Source organism: Amblyraja radiata, chromosome 37 (genome assembly GCF_010909765.2).
Source record: "Amblyraja radiata isolate CabotCenter1 chromosome 37, sAmbRad1.1.pri, whole genome shotgun sequence".
Taxonomy (NCBI): Eukaryota; Metazoa; Chordata; class Chondrichthyes; order Rajiformes; family Rajidae; genus Amblyraja; species Amblyraja radiata.
The window spans coordinates 22,032,155-22,053,862 of record NC_045992.1 but is presented as its reverse complement, the minus strand read 5'-3'; the positions used below and the strand labels follow the sequence as shown (position 1 = coordinate 22,053,862).

Below are 21,708 nucleotides of genomic sequence, written 5' to 3'. Positions count from 1 at the left end.
GCAACATTCTAGTAAATCTCCTCTGTACTCTCTCTATTTTGTTGACATCCTTCCTATAATTTGGCGACCAAAATTGTACACCATACTCCAGAATGGGCCTCACCAATGCCTTGTACAATTTTAACATTACATCCCAACTTCTATACTCAATGCTCTGATTTATAAAGACCAGCACACCAAAAGCTTTCTTTACCACCCTATCTACATGAGATTCCACTTTCAGGGAACTGTGCACAGTTATTCCCAGATCCCTCTGTTCACCTGCATTCTTCAATTCCCTACCATTTACCATGTACGTCCTATTTTGATTTGTCCTACCAAGATGTAGCACCTCACACTTATCAGCATTAAACTCCATCTGCCATCTTTCAGTCCACTCTTCCAACTGGCATAAATCTCTCTGTAGACTTTGAAAATCTACTTCATTATCCACAACCCCACCTATCTTAGTATCATCTGCATACTTACTAATCCAATTTACCACACCATCATCCAGATCATTGATGTACATGACAAACAACAGTGGACCCAACACAGATCCCTGTGGCACCCCACTAGTCACTGGCCTCCAACCTGACAAACAACCATCCACCATTACTCTCTGGCATCTCCCATTCAGCCACTGTTGAATCCATCTTGCTACTCCACCATTAATACCCAACCATTGAACCTTCTTAACCAAAGATGTCACGCCTGCTGAATTTCCTCTTATCCAGGCTCTCCCAGTTAGTCCATTGGCCCTGCTTGGTCATTGAGACGGCCTTGGCGTGTTGCTCTGCCTCCTCCCGTCTTCTCACCTCCTCCACCACGAACCGTCTCTTCTGCACTGATGTTGCCTTGTGCCATTGAGGAGCTTTTGGGACGAGTCTGATCCCGGCTCTCCCGTGTTGGACTTGGCCAACCACATCCCTGAAATGAAGAGCAGACTTAGCACTCTGAACAGCTTCAGATGGGGTCCACTTCCTCCCCGTTATCACATGGGGGGGGGGGGGGGCCTTACGAACAACAGTATCTTCAGATTCAGTGATGGTCATGACCAACCTTGCTTTAGGGGGGGATGTTTTTATGTTAAAGCTATTTATTATTGTTATGTTTGTATTCTTTTTTATGTGCTGCATTGGCAAAAGGAATTTCACTACATTTAGGTGTATGTGACAATAAATCAACCTTTGAACCTTTGAACCTTTCAACCTTTGGTGCATTTGAACTTTTCCACAAGTCCTGCAATGGGTAATTCCAATTTACCACTCCCATGCAGTCCGACAGCACTTCAGCATCGTGGAAATCCAAGCCACTGTTTCACATATGTGCTGATCATTCTTTCCAGCTTTTCCACTTTGTTGATGGGGATTTCATACACAGTTAAGGGCCAAAATAGTCTTGGTAGTATGCCAGTAGTAGAAGCACCACAGCTTGAGTTTTCCTGGTAGCAAGGTCTTGTTGATGCGAGCTATGTGCATGATGGTATCCTTTTCGAGTTATTCGAACTGTATTTTGTTGCATATAGAATAGAATAGAATAGTTTCTTTATTGTCATTGTAACATGAACCATGTACAACGAAATTGTAAAATGTCAGCCAGTCAGTGCACCATTCAAACATTTCTAAAAGCTAACGATACATACAATGTAAATATTTAAAAAAGATAAACAACTAAAATAAAGATCATAAAAATAGCACGCATAAACACCCAGCCCTACATCCTTCTGTCGATTTCACAGTCTCTTAGTATGTATCGCCCCTGCGTTCCTTGGCGGCTACATTTAGTGCCTTTATAGCAGTGGGGTAAAAACTGTTTTTAAGTCTGTTTGTCCTTGTAGATCTGTACCGTCTGCCTGACGGTAACAGTTCAAACAGGGAGTGTCCGGGGTGGGAAATGTCCTTTATAATACTCTGGGATTTTTTGATGCAGCGGGAACTGTGTAAGTCCTCCAAGGTAAGGAGAGGGCAGTCGACAATCCTCTGGGCGTTGTCAATGGCCCTCTGGAGCGCTTTCCTCTGAGCCGCTGTGCAGCTGGTGTACCATACGCATACACAGTATGTTAGGATGCTCTCAATGGAGCACCGATAAAAGGACAGCAGCAGTCTCTGAGTGATGTTATTCTTCCTGAGCACCCTCAGGAAGTGCAGTCTCTGCTGGACCTTTTTCAGCAGCGCAGAGGTGTTCACGCTCCACGTCAGGTCCTCCTCAATATGGATTCCCAGGAAGCGGAAATCCGCCACCCTCTCCACACAGTCCCCTCCGATAATTAATGGTACCATGTCCGTTTTATTCTTCCTGAAGTCTATTATTATCTCCTTGGTCTTTAAGGTGTTGAGGAGCAGGTTATTTTCTCCACACCACACTGTCAGCTGCTCCACCTCATCCCGGTAGGCGTACTCGTCCCCCCCGGAGATGAGTCCCACCACCGTAGTGTCATCCGCAAATTTGACAATGGTGTTGCTGTGGTGGGCGGGGGTGCAGTCATGTGTGTAGATGGTGTAGAGCAGGGGGCTCAGCACGCAGCCCTGTGGAGAGCCGGTACTGAGGCTGAGGGCCGTGGATGTGTGATGGCCCACTCTGACTCTCTGGCTGCGACCCGACAGGAAGCTGTTTATCCACATGCAGGTGGAGTGTGGAAGTCCCAAGTCCCCCAGTTTGTCCACCAGTTTGTGGGGAAGGATGGTATTAAAGGCAGAGCTGTAGTCCACAAAGAGCATCCGCACGTAGCTCCCCCGCTGCTCCAGGTGGGACAGTGCAGCATGGAGAGCTGTGGCTACAGCGTCCTCTGTAGATCTATTCGCTCTGTACGCAAACTGGTGGGGGTCAAAGCTTCGGGGCAGGAGTGATGTGATGTGACCCCGGACCAGTTTTTCAAAACACTTCATCACCACTGGTGTGAGTGCGACTGGCCGGTAGTCGTTGAGGCTGGAAATGTGGGGTTTTTTGGGCAAGGGGACTATGGTTGCGGACTTCAGACAGGGTGGAACAGTGGACTGGGCCAGAGCTTGAGTTTCATTGCATGCATATCCTTTGCATGCAATGAATGATTGAAGTCTGTGATTCATGGACATCACCTGTGATGTGTCTTCTCTGGTGATGTCCATGAGGCAGACCTGTATTGCAGCCATCTTTGGCTTATGCTTGTTTTGGAGGGTAGTCCCCTTCAGTTTTCTCGAGCATATAAAAGGCATGCTTAATTGGGTTCAGATTGGTTGATTGACTTGGCCACTCAAGAATTGACCAGTTTTTTGCTTTGAAAAACTTCTTTGTTGCTTTAGCAGTATGTTTGGGATCATTGTCTTGCTGTAGAATGAACCGCCAGACAAAGAGATTTGAGGCATTTGTTTGAACTTGAGCAGATAGGATGTGTCCATACACTTAGGTATTCATTATGCTACTACCATCAGCAGTTTTATCATCAATGAAGTGAGCCAGTACCTTCAGCAGCCATACATGCCCAGGTCATAACACCCCCACCACTGTGTTTCACAGATGCAGGCGGTATGCTTTAAATCTTGGGCACTTCCTTTTCTCCTCCATACTTTGCTCTTGCCATCACTCTGATATAAGTTAATCTTCGTCTCATCTGTACACGACATTTTTCCAGAACTGTGGTTGTTCTTTTAAGTACTTCTTGGAAACTGTAACCTGGCCATCCTATTTTTGCGGCTAACCAGTGGTTTGCGTCTTGCAGTGCAGTCTTTGTATTTCTGTTAATGAAGTCTTCTGCGGACAGTGGTCATTGACAAATCCACTCCTGAAGAGTGTTTCTGATCTGTCGGACAGGTGTTTGGGGATTTTTCTTTATTATAGAGAGAATATTTCTGTCATCAGCTGTAGAGGTCATCCTTGACCTGCCAGTCCTTTTGCGATCAGTAAGCTCACCAGTGCTCTCTTCTTAATGATGTTCCAAACAGTTGATTTTGGTAAGGTTTGGCTGATGTCTCAAACAGTTTTATTCTTGTTTCTCAGTCTCATAATGGCTTCTTTGACTTTTATTGGCACAACTTTGGTCCTCATGTTAATAAAAAGCAATAAAAGTTTCCAAAGGTGATGGAAAGACTGGAGGAAAGACTAGGTGCTGAGAGCTCTATTATACCTGCATTAAAGAGGCATTTAAACACCCCTGAGCAATTACAAACACCTGTGAAGCCATGTGTCCCAAACATTATGGTGCCCTGAAATGGGGGGACTATGTATAAACTCAGCTGTAATTTCTACATGGTGAAACCAAATTGTATAAAAATACCCTTTAATAAAATCTGACAATGTGCAATTTAACCACATATAACCATATAACAATTACAGCACGGAAACAGGCCATCTCGGCCCTTCTAGTCTGTGCCGAACACTTACTCTCACCTAGTCCCATCTACCTACACTCAGACCATAACCCGCCATTCCTTTCCCATCCATATACCTGTCCAATTTATTTTTAAATGATAAAATCGAACCTGCCTCCACCACTTCCATTGGAAGCTCATTCCACACAGCTGCCACTCTCTGAGTAAAGAGGTTCCCCCCTCATGTTACCCCTAAACTTTTGTCCCTTAATTCTCAAATCATGCCCTCTTGTTTGAATCTTCCCTACTCTCAATGGAAAAAGCTTATCCACGTCAACTCTATCTATCCTTCTCATAATTTTAAAGACCTCTATCAAGTCCCCCCCTTAACCTTCTGCGCTACAAAGAATAAAGACCTAACTTGTTCAACCTTTCTCTGTAACATAGGTGCTGAAACCCAGGCAACATTCTAGTAAATCTCCTCTGTACTCTCTCTATTTTATTGACATCTTTCCTATAATTTGGCAACCAAAATTGGACTCCATACTCCAGAATTGGCCTCACCAATGCTTTGTACAATTTTAACTTTACATCCCAACTTCTATACTCAATGCTCTGATTTATAAAGGCCAGCACACCAAAAGCTTTCTTTACCAGGGCCCATTGCTGTTTGTCATCTGTATCAACCATTTAAATGAGATTGTACCAGGCATGATGAATAAGTTTGCAGATTACACTAAAATAGGGGGGTCTCGTAGATAATGAAGATGGTTATTCAGAATTCCAGTGAGATCTTGATCAGCTGGGCAAGCGGGCCAAGGAATGACAAATGGAGTTTATCGCAGATAAGTTTGCGTTGTTGCACTTTGGGGAAGTTAAACCAGAGCAGGGCCTTCACAGTGGACTGGAGGGTCCTGAGGGGTGGTGTAGAGCAGAGAGATCTCGGAGAACAAGTACATCATTCCATGAACGTTGCGTCGCAGAGAGATAGGGTGGTGAAGAAGGATTTTGGGGTATTGGCCTTCATCAGTCAAATAATTAGGACAATATGTTATAGTTGTACAAAATGTTGGTGATACCACACCTGATGAATTGTACCTGATAATTGGGACAATATGTTACAGTTGTACAAGATGTTGGTGAGACTGAACCTGATGTATTGTGTTCACTTTTGGTCACCATGCTGCAGGAAAGATGCCATCTAACTGGGAAGAGTGCAGAGAAGATTTACGAGGATGTGGCCAGGACTCGAGCCTGTTACAGGGAGAGGTTGGGCAGGCTAGCACTTTATTCTTTGGAGCGCAGGCAGCTGAGGGTGAACTTATGGAGGTGCATGAAACTAAGAGGGGAATAGACAGGGTGAATGCACAGTCTTTTTCCCAGTATAGTGGAATTAAGAACTAGAGTTTAGATGAGAGGGGAAAGATTGAATAGGAATCTGAGGGACAATTTTTTCACACAGTGTAGTGGGTTTATGGAAAGAGCTGCTAGAGGAGGCAGTTGAAGCAATTACAAAACAACATTTAGAAGACATTTCGACAGGAAAGAGCGAGGGGGATATGGGTGTAAATCTGCCTGTATTAGATCGGGCATTTTCGACGAGTTGGACTGAAGGGCATATTTCCGTGCTGTATAATTCTGACTAACTCCTTCCTGTTTGTAAATGTGTATGTGCTTGTGTGTAAATAAGATCAGAATCAGAATGCCATTTATTGTCATTCAAACATAGGTTCAAACAAAATTACGTTTCTGCAGTCATAACAACAACAAAAAACAAAACACACAATTAACACAATTCCACACAAACATCCATCACAGTGAATCTCCAAACACCTCCTCACTGTGATGGAAGGCAAAAGTCTTATCTCTTCCCTGTTCTCTGTTCTTATTCTTCTCCCGCAGTCAAGCAGTTAAACTGCTGCATCGAACTGATCGAGGCTCTTGATGTTAGAGTCCCCGGCGGGCGATAGTAAGTCCCGCGGCTGTTTAAGCCACGGCAGGCGATGTAAGGCCCCGCTACGGGTCGATTTAAACCCCTCGATTCGGGCGGGCGAAGTTTGCCGTTGCGGGAGCTCCGAAAAGCGGTCTCCCACGAGGGACCTGCGAACTCCCAAAGTGACAGGGCCTGCAGACGAAGCCTCCGAAGCTCCAAAGTCGGGTCGCAGCCACGCGCCACCACAGCGCTCCGTTCTCCGAAGTCGGCCAGCTCCGCGATGGTGAGTCCGCAGGCTCTGCGACTGGAGCCCCAGGTCGATTCCGATTGAAGGTCGCCAGCTCCACGATGTTAGGCCCCAGCGAAAATGGAGACTCGACAAGGAAAAAGTCGAGTCCCCCTACAGGGAAGAGATTAAAAAGTTTCCCCCACCCCGCACCCCAACAAATACACAGCTAAAAATAATATAAAACTAAAACCAAAACATACACCTAACACGACAAGAAGGAAAAAAAAGACAGACGGACTGCAGAGGCGGCTGCCGCGAGGCGCCGCTATCTTGTTCACCAGTTACGCTTATTAATCTGGTACTGTTCGCTTCACTGTCCAGAAGAAGGGAACCAAGCCAGTGGTGCTTCAGTACCTTTGACAATGTAACTATATGAGACAATAAGAGTAAACCCAGTGGCACTAAGTACAGGTGTCGAGGAAATTAACAGAGGAAAATTAAAGGAAAAACAAAGACTTTGATTTTTGCTTCAAGAGACCATTCGATAGGAAATTTCGATAGGAAAGAGCATTAAATAATTAATACCCATGTAGAGATGGCGGCAGTTAACTGCTCACGAACTCTCTGCCTTTGCAGCTGAATTAGCCGACAGTTATACAGTGCAGTAAACAACTTTTTTTAAATTAGATACAACTATATGAAAATATACTTGGCTATATGTTTTACTGTTATTACTATCTACTACATGGGTATTAATTATTTCATTAGTCATAATATACTTTTTGTTTATGTTAATCATATTCAACAACAGATGGTTAATATAAGTCAAACATAATACAAGGGCATCTTGACATTATTCTATCTCATCTTTCAAGCGGGCCACGCCACTGCCCCTTACCAGAGCCAACCATAAGCCCCCATTTACTGCAATGTTTCTGTGCTACTAGTGGTAAAGGACGCGGGTGGTCTACCCAGCTATTGCTGCTGTGTTTTTGATCACAATAGTTATGGACATTACAGGGTTAACTATTGTGTTCCAGCATTCAGTAACTTTCCACTAAGAAACAGGCTTCTTGATCCATGTCCAAAGCTGTGCTTTGTTCACCAACGCTACGCATTCCCAGAAAGAAAAACGGGTACGAGGTCAATTCTAGAAGGGATAATGTGTCTGAAACTTGTTTTGCCTGATTCCTCATGATCTTCTTCTGCAGCTGGTCAACAAGAGATGCCAATTGCCACATTCGTACACCCTTTCATTATCTTATTTAATTCCGACCTAAAATTAAGTAAATGAAGATTTTAATTTTTTCTTCTACAACAGGTACACAAGGGACAATTCAGTGAAAAACTGAGGTGAAGAGCGCCATACCATTGCTGGTGCTGTCTGAGCCGACCTCACCATCTCCATATCCAAACCAGTTGTGACCAGCCTTTTAATGTGCTCAGAGCTATTAAATAATATTACTTTCCTTCTCTTGAATTCTGTAAAGGTTTGCTGAGGCTTGGTTTGATGTGCTTGCTTTGTTTTTATCCAGGCGGAGGTGAGAAGTTATTTGAACAAAGCCTGTGAGCTGCTTCCTGATCCAACCACGAAAGCAGAATGCAACGAATTGATAGATGACTATCTACCAATTATCCTGGATATTCTCAATGAAGAGCTGGTAACCCAAGCATTCCTTTTCATACAGAATTTAAATGTAATGGCATAGTACATAATTAAAATGAGAACTAGCATGCATTTTCCAGTGTTCTGGTTAACTCTCGATCTCTTCTCACCTTATCCCACCAAGTTGCGTGGTTGAAGATGAAAAATAAAACTTCCTGGGTGGAAGATAGATTATTTAATTTGTAATCATGCCAAATCCTTGAGATGACTATTAAGGATGCACACAGAGCCAGCTACTTGATAAAGCAAGTTGATTAAGTTACTGCACCTTGTTCTCCCCTACCTACCTGACTAAATGCATCTGTTCATGATAGCATCAGTTGATGACCATCACTCCGTCACTTCAGGTAGAACATCCCGTCTTTGCACCGAGGACCCTCCAACATTTTGTGTAGTAAAGATTTGTAAGGATGTTGCCGGGACTTGAGGGCATGAGCTGTTGGGAGAGGTTGGGCCGGCTCGGACTTTATTCCTTGGAGCGCAGGATGCCGAGGTATCATCTTATGTATGAAATCATGAGGGGAATAGATCGGGTGAATGCACAGAGTCCTTTATCCAGGATAGGGGAATCAAGAACCAGAGGATATAGGTTAAAGGAATGATTTAATAGGAATCTGAGAGACTACATTTCGGAAAGTGGTGGGTATATGGAATGAGCTGTAGAGAAGGTAGTTGAGGTAGCTACTATAATAACACTCAAAAGACATTTGAACAAGTACATGGATAGGAAAGGTTTGGATGCATGTGGACCAAATGCAGACTAATGGGATTAGCTTACATAGGGCATCCTGGTCGACATGGATGATTTGGGCTGAAAGGCCTGTTTCCATGCTGACTTACAATAAATGTGCTCAATTGGTTAGATGGAGAATAGATCAAACAGTTCAAAACTAGGCATGCACGACTACACCACCACAGTCTCCAGCCTTGTGGCTTGGCCTCCCACTTGACCATATCATCAACCCAGCAGTTCAAGCCGGGTTCATTGAGGAGTGAAGAGAGCCATGCTGGGAATAGCACCAGGCACATCTATAAATGATGCAAGAAGGAAATGCAGATGCTAGTGTAAACCGGATAGACAAAAATTACTGGAGTAACTCTGGATTTGGCAGCATCTTTGGGGATAAGGAATAGGTGAAGTTTTGGGTCAAGATTTCATCGGACTGAGAGTCAGGAGTGGGAAACTAGAGGTATGGGATGGTCCAGAACAGGACAGAGCCTGCATTGATGCGGCATGGAAGGTGGAGCACACAATGGTCCATCTATAGATGATGTGCCAGTCGAGTGAGGCTGCAGTGGGGAATTGCTTGTGAAACAGCATGCTTTACACAGCTAAGCAATCTCGCCTTCAATTGATCAGTCTTACGACTAGTAATGGTAGTAATTAATTAAGCAGCTCATGGGAAGTGGAGGGTCTATTAACATTCCGTTTCTAATGGTGGCAGCACCTAGCATGTGAATGCTAATGAAAAGGCCGAAGCATTTATAAATGTGTTCAGCCAGAAGTGTCAAGGAAGTTGGTATCCAGTCAATTAGATAGACTCCAAGTAATATCTGGACCATGTCATACATCATGGTAATGCATCACTCAGCCCACCCATCCACGCAGGACAGTGGATGCCCATCAGTGTCAGTCCCATCTTCCAGCACTTGGCCCAGGGCCTTCTCTGCCTGGGCGACTGAAGTGCTGAACTAGATACTTAAATGTTGTCGGTGACTCTGCTTCCACCACTGTCGGGGTGAAAAATTCTACCGTCAAATCCCATCCATATCTCTACCCTTTAAGCATCTTTTGTTTTTACTTCACGCTTCCAGCATCTGCATTTTGTGATGTTTCACATCACTGCTGGAGTTCCTCGTACTAGTGTCTGAGTCTTAACTAACTTCACCTGCTTCATTAATGACCTACCATCACAAGATCAGGTTGAGATGTTCTCATTACACAGTGTTCGGTCCTGTTCACAACTCATGAGCAAGGGAAGCAGGCATTGCTGCCTGTAGCCTAACGGTGTTACAGCATGAGGTTGATCAGTGGCTGGAAACATCCATGTCGCAAGTGATGGGCAGTAACAATGTCCCTTGAAATAGTGGAACTTGGATCTCCCATCAAGTAGCTTAACAGCACCTGGGACTAATAGCCCATTTAATGCGTACCCCTTCCACCACCTTAAACATCCATTCCCTCCACCACTAGAGCAGTGATTTACTGTGAACAATGAGTCCCTCCAAGGTAGACACAAAATGCTGGAGTAACTCAGCGGGCCAGGCAGCATCTCTGGAGAGAAGAATGGGTGACGTTTCGGGTCGAGACCCTTCTTCAGACTTCGATTTCGACCTTCGATTTAAACCAGCATCTGCAGTTCTTTCTCACGCAATTAGTCCCTTCACCTGTAAGTACACACCAGATTGACTTGGAAATATATTCCTGGCTTTTATCGTGATTTGGTCTAACTCCAAGAATTCCTCATTCAGCATCAAACCGTCAAAATCTTCACCTGAGGATGCAGTGGTTGAAGATGGTGCCTCTCCATCATCTACCAAACCACAATTAGGGGTGGACAATAAATCGCTGGCCTTGCCTACAAAGCCAGATTCCAAAAGTGAATTTTTTTTAATGCCAAATAATATTCAATGGGTAATTCTGGTGTGATTATGGTAATGTCTATAGAGGAACTGCAGATGTTGGTTTAAACCGAAGGCAGACATAAAAAGCTGTAGTAACTCAGCAGCTCAGGCAGCATCTCTGGAGAAGAGGAATAAAGAGTAGGAATCGGTGGCCATTTGGAGCACAAGACTTAGCTGTTGGATAAAGGGCCTCCTTCTATATGGCACTACCATTTTGTGATAGGAGGATAATAGTGCCACAGGGAGATAGTCAGCATTATTAACCAGAGTACTTCAGCTAAAACTGTTTTGCACATCTTTTTTTTTTTACAGGAAAATCCCGAGGTCGTGTGCAGCGCTTTGCACTTGTGCCAAACCCTCCAAGAAGCATTGAACAGAAAAGATATTATCTCCAATGAAATACCGGAGGTAGACTTGTCCAAATCAGTCTCCCCTTTCATCGCAAATGTTCCACTTCTTCTTTATCCAGAGCAGACTGTCATGCCCAAGGTAAACAGAAACCATCGCAATGTATTGTGGGATTGATCACTTTGTATAAAATGAGCATTGTTGTATAATGAACATTTTTAGACTATAAGATATGAGAGCAGAATTAGGCATTTAGCCCTTCAAGTCTGCTTTGCCATTCATAGAAACATAGAAAATAGGTGCAGGAGTAGGCCATTCGGCCCTTCGAGCCTGCACTGCCATTCAATATGATCATGGCTGATCATCCAACTCAGTATCCTGTACCTGCCTTCTCTCCATACCCCCTGATCCCTTTAGCCACAAGGGCCACATCTAACTCCCTCTTAAATATAGCCAATGAACTGGCCTCAACTACCTTCTGTGGCAGAGAGTTCCGGAGATTTACCACTCTCTGTGTGAAAAATGTTTTTCTCATCTCGGTCCTAAAGGATTTCCTCTTTATCCTTAAACTGTGACCCCTTGTCCTGGACTTCCCCAACATCGGGAACAATCTTCCTGCATCTAGCCTGTCCAACCCCTTAAGAATTTTGTAAGTTTTTATAAGATCCCCCCTCAATCTTCTAAATTCTGGCGAGTACAAGCCGAGTCTATCCAGTCTTTCTTCATATGAAAGTCCTGACATCCCAGGAATCAGTCTGGTGAACCTTCTCTGTACTCCCTCTATGGCAAGAATGTCTTTCCTCAGATTTGGAGACCAAAACTGTACACAATACTCCAGGTGTGGTCTCACCAATCTACAACTGCAGTAGAACCTCCCTGCTCCGAAACTCAAATCCGTTTGCTATGAATGCTAACATACCATTCGCTTTCTTCACTGCCTGCTGCACCTGCATGCCTACTTTCAATGACTGGTGTACCATGATACCCAGGTCTCGTTGCATCTCCCCATTTCCTAATCGGCCACCAATTAGATAATAGTCTACTTTCCTGTTTTTGCCACCAAAGTGGATAACCTCACATTTATCCACATTGTACTGCATCTGCCATGCATTTGCCCACTCACCCAGCCTATCCAAGTCACCTTGCAGCCTCCTAGCATCCTCCTCACAGCTAACACTGCCCCCCAGCTTCGTGTCATCCGCAAACTTGGAGATGTTGCATTCAATTCCCTCGTCCAAATCATTAATATATATTGTAAATAGCTGGGGTCCCAGCACTGAGCCTTGCGGTACCCCACTAGTCACTGCCTGCCATTGTGAAAAGGACCCGTTTACTCCTACTCTTTGCTTCCTGTTTGCCAGCCAGTTCTCTATCCACATCAATACTCTATCCCCAATACCGTGTGCTTTAAGTTTGTATACTAATCTCTTATGTGGGATCTTGTCAAAAGCCTTCTGAAAGTCCAGATATAACACATCCACTGGTTCTCCCTTATCCACTCTACTAGTTACATCCTCGAAAAATTCTATAAGATTCGTCAGACATGGTTTACCTTTCGTAAATCCATGCTGACTTTGTCCAATGATTTCACCACTTTCCAAATGTGCTGCTATCCCATCTTTAATAACTGACTCTAGCAGTTTCCCCACTACCGATGTTAGACTAACTGGTCTGTAATTCCCCGTTTTCTCTCTCCCTCCCTTTTTAAAATGTGGGGTTACATTAGCTACTCTCCAATCCTCAGGAACTACTCCAGAATCTAAAGAGTTTTGGAAAAATTATAATGCATCCACTATTTCTGGGCTACTTCCTTAAGTACTCTGGGATGCAGCCTATCCAGCCCTGGGGATTTATCGGCCTTTAATCCATTCAATTTACCTAACACCACTTCCCCGCTAACCTGGATTTCGCTCAGTTCCCCCCATCTCATTTGACCCTGCGGTCCCCTGCTATTTCCGGCAGATTATTTATGTCTTCCTTAGTGAAGACGGAACCAAAGTAGTTATTCAATTGGTCTGCCATGTCATTCTTCTCCATGATCAAGTTTCTGACTGCAAGGGACCTACATTTATTTTAACTCATCTCTTTCTCTTCACGTATCTATAAAAACTTTTGCAGTCAGTTTTTATGTTCCCTGCCAGTTTTCTTTCATAATCTATTTTCCCTGAAAAAGTGAGATAATATAGAACTAGTGTACACTAATGGTCAGCGTGGACTAGCTGGGCCGTAGGATCTGTTTTCATGTTGTATCTCTAAACTGAACTAAATTTGCTACTGTTAGTGTCTTTTGTGGTGCTGAACTGAGAAAATTGCCTTTTCCAAAGGAAATGTAATTATGTAAAAAATAACTTTTCAACCAAACATTTGTAGTAGATTGTTCAATTCTGGTCATTTTTTTTCATTGAGGTGATCTGCAATTGTGGTAGGTCGCACATATTTAAACTTCCTTTGATTCACAACTTCGCATTTTGTTTATTAATTATTTGCAGAGCACTGACGATGCCTGTCGGGATTGCAATCAGTTCATCACAAATATTCAGCTTGCTATGAAGGTGAATGATGGATTCCTGAATGAATTCATTTCTCAGTTGAAGAAACAGTGTAACGTTGGGGCCGGTCTAACAGAGCTGGTGAGTATGCTTGTGTATGGAGCACACGGTGTGAATAGACTTGTCAATGGGATGGGTGGGTCTGTGCAAGCACAGCTCAATGCCATGTTGTATTGCACACCTGGTAGGTTGTATTTGGTGTGTCCGAGTACAGGTAGTTCTGCTACGTGTTTCCAGATCATGAATTAATCATGACGCCAGTTGGACCGTCAGACATACGAGCAGAATGAAGCCATTTGACCCATCAAGTCTGCTTTACCATTCCATCATGGCTGATCTATTTCAACCCTTTCTCTTGCCTTCTCCCTGTAACTTCCGACATCATGAGTGGCACAGCAGTAGAGTTGCTGCCTCACAGCGCCAGAGACCCAGGTTCAATCCTGACTACGGGTGCTGTCTGTACAGTGATTGTACGTCCCCCCCGTCCCCCCCCGTACCCGCATGGGTTTTCTCCGGGTGCTCCAGTTTCCATCCACTCTCCAAAGGCGTACAGGTTTGTAGGTAAATTGGCTTTGGTAACTATTGTAAATTGTCCCTAGTGTGTAGGATAGTGCTAGTGTACGGGGTGATCGCTGGTCGACACTGGGCAGAAGGGCCTGTTTGCACGCTATATCTCTAAAGTCTAAACCCCTTACTAATCAAGAACCTATCTATCTGTGTTTTAAAAATACCCAATGAGTTAGGCAACACTATTTGCATTGAGACGGCTGAATTTATAATGAGATTTCAATCGGGATCTAGGAAACCACTTAAAGTTACTTTGAAAATTAATAAGTAGAAAACAATGCTGTCTTGGATTTAAACAATACCAGGGAAAATTTCCCCATAGTAACCGGCACCATTATCCCTATTTTAACCGCAATTTGCCATTGAAGTTGACAGGCGGTCACTGGCATTGACACCCATTGACACTTGTTAACAATAGTCTGTTAAACTTTGTAATGTAGAGCCTTTAATATTTTTAGCTTGTGACAACAAAAATAAACTTGTTAGTTACAAGGTGACAAGGCCTTTATTTTTGGAAATTCTATGGGGATAAATAACTCCTGTTATTGTGAGTCTGAAACCCTCCAGCCTATAACTCCTTTTTGCCATTTTGCAATTGTCTTTATAACGTGACTTTCTATAACACAGGGTTTCTTAGGAAAGCAATTATCACATTACAGCAGAACTACCTGTATAATTGACAGTCTCACGCTCACAGTGGCTGAGTGCCATTGAGTCTGTTTCATGTAGTGTTCAGCATTATTGGTTGTATCACATGGACAGGTACCACCATTAGCTGTGACCCTCGCAGCTGAGCATCATTGCATGTAGCACATTACAGTTGAGTATATCTGTTTCATACTCAGCTCTATATCTATGTGTGCGTCAGCCACAGCCAAGATTCCTGTCCCTTGATGCTTCCTATAGCTCTATCATTCATGTCCTAGCCTTGTATGTCCTTCCAAAGCACATCACCTCAGCAATATTAAATTCCATCTGACATTCATAACCAAGAGTCAAGAGTGTTTTATTGACATATATGTCCTAAAACAGAACAATGACATTCTTACTTGAAGCAGCACAAGTAATGTAAGCATAGTATTCTGTAAAAACCATAATAAACAACAAAAATGTTCAGTATATATATATTTTAAAAAAATAGATGGGCAGTGTTAGCGTAAAGTGAAAAATAATGACCCCAATTTTGGAGCTTATTTAGAGGTTGTAGTGTTTAATAGCGTGATGGTTGTAGGGAAGAAGCTGCTCCTGAACCGGGACGTTAGTTCCCAGGCTCCTGTACCTTCTTCCCGATGGTAGGAATGTAATGAGTACCAATTTGTCAGCATCATTTTGTTGCCAGAGACTACCCAATTCCCTTTCAAACAACCCCAATCAATATTCATCACATTTGCAAACTTATTAATTGCAGTTTATTTTTATATTTGCATCAAAATCCAATGTTTTTGTCAAGAACATAGCAATTTTAACTTGTTATGTATGAAAGCGTGGTGTTATGTTATGTTTGTCTTGAAGCTGTCGTGGCAAATAATTTCCTGAAAAGGATTATTAAAGGAATATTCATTCATTCAAAAAATAGTACAGCACAGGAATACGCCCTTCAGCCCACAATGTCTGTGCCGAACACAATGCCAAGCCAAACTAATCTCATCTGCTTGCACTTGATCCATACTCCTCCAATGCTTGCATATCCATGTGTCCCTCTATCGTATTTGCCTTCACTATCACCCCTGGCAGTGCGTCCAGGTAAACGCCACCCTCTGCCCCGCACATCTCCTTTAAACTTTGCCCCTTTTACCTGAAAGCTATTTCCTCTAGTTTTTGACATTTACACCCTGTGAAAGATGTTCTGACTATTTAGCTTATCTAAGTCTCTCATAATTTTATATACACATATCAGGCTTTAACCTTTGACGCTCCAAAGAAAATAATCCAAGTCCGTCCAACCTCTCCCTGTAGCTAACACCCCCTTACCCAGGCATCAGTCTGGCTAATCACCTCTGCACCCTTTCCAAAATTTCCACATCCTTCCTGTAATGGGGCAACCAGAATACATGGAATACTCAAACCAACGTCGTATAAAGTTGCAAAATGACTTCCTGCCCACAGTAGCCCAGGCCATGAAGGCAGCATACCATAAGCCGCCTTTACCACATTATTTAAAGTGTTGCCACTTTCATGGGACGCCAAGATCCCTCTATACATTATTGTTGTTAAGGGTATTTCCATGAACAGTATACATTCCCGTTACATTCGACCTCCAGGAGTGCAGCACCTCACACTTGCTCGGAATAAACTCCATTTGCCATTTCACCATCCATTTCTGTAGCTGATCTCCCGCTGTATACCTTGACAGTCTTCCTCACAGTCTGTAACTGCAACAATCTTGGTCTCATCTGCAAACTGACTAAGCAACACATTTACATTTATGTCAAAGTCATTTATGTACTTCACAAATAACAGGGGACCCAGCATAGATCTTTGTGGACCTCCACTGGTCACAGGCCTCTGGGCTGAATAATGCCCTTTCTCCACAACCCTCTGACTTCTATCAGTAAGCCAAGTCACTGTGAATCCTTATCTTAATCTTATGTATCAGCCTAAAAGATCTGAAAGATCCCTAACAACATTAATGTACAGGGGGATCTTGAGGTCCAAGTCCACAGCTCCATGAAGATATGGAGCTCCACACAGGCAGATAGACTGGTAAAGAAGCCATACGGTATACTTGCCTTCATTGGTCAGGGCACCACGTGAGAGTCAGGAAGTCATGTTGCAGCTTTATACGTCTTTGGTTAGGGCACAATGGGGGACTTTAACAAATGCTTTACTAAAATGTAAACAACGAACGCCTTCGCTACCTCATTGAAGGTCCCAGCACCAATCCCTCCTGATACACTGCAAGTCAAGGTTTCCAATTACAAAACAACCTTTCTCCTTTTGCCAAATTAGTTTTGGATCCAAATATCAACTTGCTCCAGAAGCCGTTGTCCCTTACCTTTTGGATATTGACAAAGGCCTTGCTGAAATTGGTGTAAACTACATGAAGGCTGGTGACAATTATTGGGATATCATTGTAGGCAAGAAGCTTTCAGCTGCAGCTTACAGTTTTGGATAGGGATAGAAATGTTTTCAATTGAGATTGATTACTTTCACTGGACCAGTAATGTTTGCATGCCATCTGTTTTGTAGGCAGAGAAACATACCACCGACTAGCTAGAAGGTTACATGATAGAAACTATATGCTGTAGCTTCACTGCTTGTAGTTTCTATCATTTAACCTAGCTAGTCGATGTAAACCAGCATCTGCAGTTCCTTCTTACACAAACTCCAGCATAGTTGTTTTCACAGCAAAGTTTGGCCTGTAGCCACAGTTGACTATTAGCTGGCCTGTAGTGCTCCATAGCAAAGTAATGGGTCCTCCTGCCCCCCACCCCTTTTAAGGTCTACCCTCCCTTATTACCTGTCATCTTACACCTTTGCCTTGTGATTGCAAGCGAGGATTTGTTCGTGTTTCATTACCACTGAAGCAGTGTTTCGCCCAGAGAACTTTTCAGACCCATGAAATGACAATATCAGTTTGATGATATTATCCAGTGTACATGCTGATAAATTGTAAAAAACAAACAGTGTTCCTTCCACCTGCAGCTGTAACCTGTGTAGGAATGCTAACTCCAGTTGCCTTACTCTCTGATTAAACACAAATAGAGCGTGAAACAGTGTGCTCATGTGCGTTTAACCTGTTATTTCAGTGTGAGAAGTACATCGTCCTGCACGGACCACAAGTGGCTGAGGTGTTAACGCAGCGAGTGAGTATTAACACACAAGTGGTGATGTGTTATCTGATATGCTTAAGTGTTTCTTAAATCCCACTTCTGCACTCAAAGCATTCAGTTAATGAATTGACCAAAACTTGGCATCAATATTAGGAATCATGAACTGATTGGTCTGTGGTAAAACTGTACCTAGTTGGATGAAGTTGCCTGATAACAACTGGGAAGAAACTGTCCTTGGTCACCCCTGTCCTGCCTCACCTGAATACCATCTTATACCCCAGCTGGTGGAGCTGCCGCCTCACAGCGCCAGAGACCTGTCTTTGATCATGACCCTGGGTGCTGTCTGTGTGGAGTTTGCATGTCGTCCCTCCCACCGGTTTCCTCCCACATCAAAAAGACGTTTGTAGGTTAATTGGCCTCTGTAAATTGCCCCTAGTGGGGAGGGGGAAAGCAGGATAACCGAACTAGCATGATCGACTGTGGACTGGGTGGCCCGAAAGGCAGGTGTCCATGCTGTGTCTTTCAATCAAATGACGGTGTGATTGACACTTTATTGCCTTTGGAAATGGTCTAAAAGGTACAAAATTCTATGCCAGCATAATCAAAATAAACTGTAGTTTCAATAGTACAGGTGCTGGAAATGCTATATTAAAACAGAAAATACTATGGTAGATACCATCCTGATTATTGCTCTCAGTTATTAGTCAGGTACTTCTTAGACGACATATTTAAAATAGATTGATTTTGCCACAAGATACTCGCATGTGCCTTATCGTGCTTCTGAATGCTCTGCCTATTGAACCAACAGTTTTCCTCTTATCATTGACTACTCTGTATCTCATTTCCTCGCCAACTCAGTTTAAACACTCTCCAATAGCATTAGCAAATATCTCAGAAGGATGTTGGACCTGTTCTGGTACAAGGGCACCGTCCAAGCTGTTCCGGTCCCCGGACAAGTCCCAGTGAATTGTACATCTAAAGGCCTCCCTCTAGTACCATCATTGCAGCCACATGGTTATCTCACTTATCCTCCACTTCCTGTGCCGCCATTATTGCTGCCTCTGCCTTCCTTTCTGTGCAGTTGAGCCACCCGTGGGGCCACCCATTGTGCTCAACCATCATCCTCACTGCTATCCAGAGTGGAAAGTCCGTGAGTGAATGAGGTTGACTCGGTGAGTCCTGGACTCGTCCGCCCTCTGTACCCATGCTGTTAAACTGCAGTATGACCACTTCTCCAAGACCATAAGGCATAGGAGCAGCATTAGGCCATTTGTCTGCTCCACCATTTGATCATGGTTGATTTTTTTCCCTCGCAACCCCATTCTCCTGCCTCCTCCTCGTATCCTTTCACACTCTTACTAATCAATAACCTATTAATCTCTTCTTTAGAAATACCCAATGATGGCCTCCACAGCCCTTTGTGGCAATGAATCCCACAGATTCACCACCCTCTGGCTAAAGAAATTCCTCCTCATCTTCTTTCTAAAGACTTCCTTTTATTCTGAGGCTGTGCCCTACGGTCCCAGACTCTCCCACTAGTGGATGCTTCCTCTCCACATCTACTCTGTCTAGGCCTTTCATTATTCAGGAGGTATCAATCAGATGTTTTAGTTTAGTTTTAATTTTAGAGAAACAGCGCGGAAACAGACCCTTCGGCCCAATGGGTCTGCACCGACCAGCGATCCCCGCATATTAACACTATCCTACATGCACAAGGGACAATTTTTACATTTGCCAAGCCAACTAACCTGTACATCATGGGAGTGTGGGAGGAACCTGATGATCTTGGAGAAGACCCAGGCAGGTCACGGTAAGAATGTATAAACTCCGTACAGACAGCACCCGTAATCGGGATGGAACCCGGGTCTCCGGTGCTGCAAGCGCTTGTAAGGCATCAACTCCACGTGTTGTGTCACCGTGCCGCCCATGTGTGGTGCTAGTGACACTTTCAGTCCAGTCGTTGATGCCCAGGGACTGCACCCGTTGCTCCAGCTCCAAAGCCGCACTTCCCTGCGAGTGGAAGTGCGCGTGTAGTTGTGTGGATCAATATTAATAATAATAACTGGACCAACTGGGACCCACCCGTTGGGTCCCTGTCACACGGGAGGCCTGGTACCCCAACACAATATTCTACCACTAACCCGTAGCCCCCACGGGAGGCGTGGTCCCCCAACTTAACCCGTTCCCCAACGTAAGCTTCCACAACTGCCCTGCCTCACCCAGCACTGGACTGAAAAAAAATTCCAATTGCACTTCCCCTGCCTGCCACAGCACTTCCAATTGCAATACCAATTCACCCTCCCCCTGCTGCGGGGGCAGGGTGGGTGGGGGGGGGATAAAATTCCTCGCCCTCCGATCGGCCCTCCCCACTCCCTGCCTTGTGGCCATTCACCGGGATCGCGGGGCAGCAACCTCATTACCGTTGGCAACGTCGCATTGTGATGTCATTGTGGCAGTCGGCAGCTTGAGAGCCAATTGTGATTAGTGCAATGTGAGTGGCATTGTGACATCATCACTGGAAGCTCCTGGAAAAAGGGCTGCGGGAAGGCGGTTTTGGCTTATTTCAAAACTTTAATCATGAATAACATTTGAAATATAGCATGAAATCTTAAGTGAAGCTGAGTACGGTGTGGGACCAAAATGCAGAACTTGAACTTGAGGAGCAGCCTCTTCAGATATTGGTAGAGGGGCAGCAACCTCGTTACCGTTGGCAACGTCCCATTGTAATATCATTGTGGCAGTTGGCAGCCAGCTTAAGAGCCCATTGTTACTGTTGGCAACGTCCCATTGTGATGTTATTGTGGAAGTCGGCAGCCAACTTGAGAGCCCATTGTGATTGGGGCACTGTGAGAGGCATTGTGACATCATCACTGTGAGAAGGCTGGAAGCTGTGAGAATGCGGTTTTGGGTGCTTTTAAAATTTAAACGATTAATAACTTCGGAAATATAGGTGGAAATGCGACAGAAAGATGTTTATCGCCACCAGGGGGAAATGTGAATTGGACGTGTGAAAATGGGAAGAGCTGTGGCCTAGCGTTTGGAAGAAGTTCGGAATTAACAGATTGGTGTGTGCGCGCGCACACGCACACGCACATACACACACACACACACACACTCAAGACGAAGACTTTTAGTTATATAGAGATAATAACTTTATTTATATAGCACTTTTCATACAATTGAATGCAACTCAAAGTGCTTTCCACAAAAACACAGGTCTAAACAAAAATGCAATTTAAAACAGTAAGGACGTAGGCAGTTAATCTCATAAAAAGCACAGATTTATATAAAAATATTAAATATAAAATTTAGAGTGTAAAAGGACAAAGGAAAGTCAGTTAAAAGCTTGATTAAAAAATTAAGATTTTAGCTGGCATTTAAAAATGCCAACTGAGTGGGCTTCTCTCGAAGACCCAAGTAGGGTATTCCCCAGCTTAGGGGCAGAATTGAAAAAGGCTGCTTCACCGATTTTCTTGTTGCTGTGGCATTGAGAGGCTTCCTCCCAAACTCCAAAAACGTACAGGTTTGTAGGTTAATTTGTTACTACGGTAAATTTGTAAATTGTCCCTAGTATGTGGGATAGTGCTAGTGTATGGGGTGATCGATGGGTGGCGTGGACTCGGTGGACGAAGGGCCTGTTTCTGTGCTATATCTCTAAAGTAAACAGGAGCCACGTTCCACTGCAGCATGCTGGCCTGCCTTTCCTGCATAGAGTCATAGAGTGATACAGTGTGGAAACAGGCCCTTCTGCCC

At 44.0% G+C, this 21,708-nt stretch overlaps 1 protein-coding gene and 1 long non-coding RNA gene across 2 annotated transcripts in view; one reads left to right on the top strand and one right to left on the bottom strand.

Annotated features, from left to right (window-relative positions):
- LOC116966541 (prosaposin) overlaps positions 1-21,708 on the top strand; it is an 84,167-nt gene that overhangs the window by 35,850 nt on the left and 26,609 nt on the right. The window contains exons 4-7 of the mRNA XM_033012889.1: positions 7,963-8,088; positions 11,031-11,207; positions 13,556-13,696; positions 17,932-17,988. Of these exons, the coding sequence (XP_032868780.1) occupies positions 7,963-8,088; positions 11,031-11,207; positions 13,556-13,696; positions 17,932-17,988 (501 nt within the window). The remainder of the gene's footprint in view (positions 1-7,962; positions 8,089-11,030; positions 11,208-13,555; positions 13,697-17,931; positions 17,989-21,708) is intronic.
- On the bottom strand, positions 1,971-16,679 carry LOC116966542. The gene is made up of 3 exons (XR_004410047.1): positions 16,562-16,679; positions 12,190-12,194; positions 1,971-1,980 (listed from the first exon to the last, which is right to left on the bottom strand). It is a non-coding gene; the product is annotated as an uncharacterized LOC116966542 (long non-coding RNA).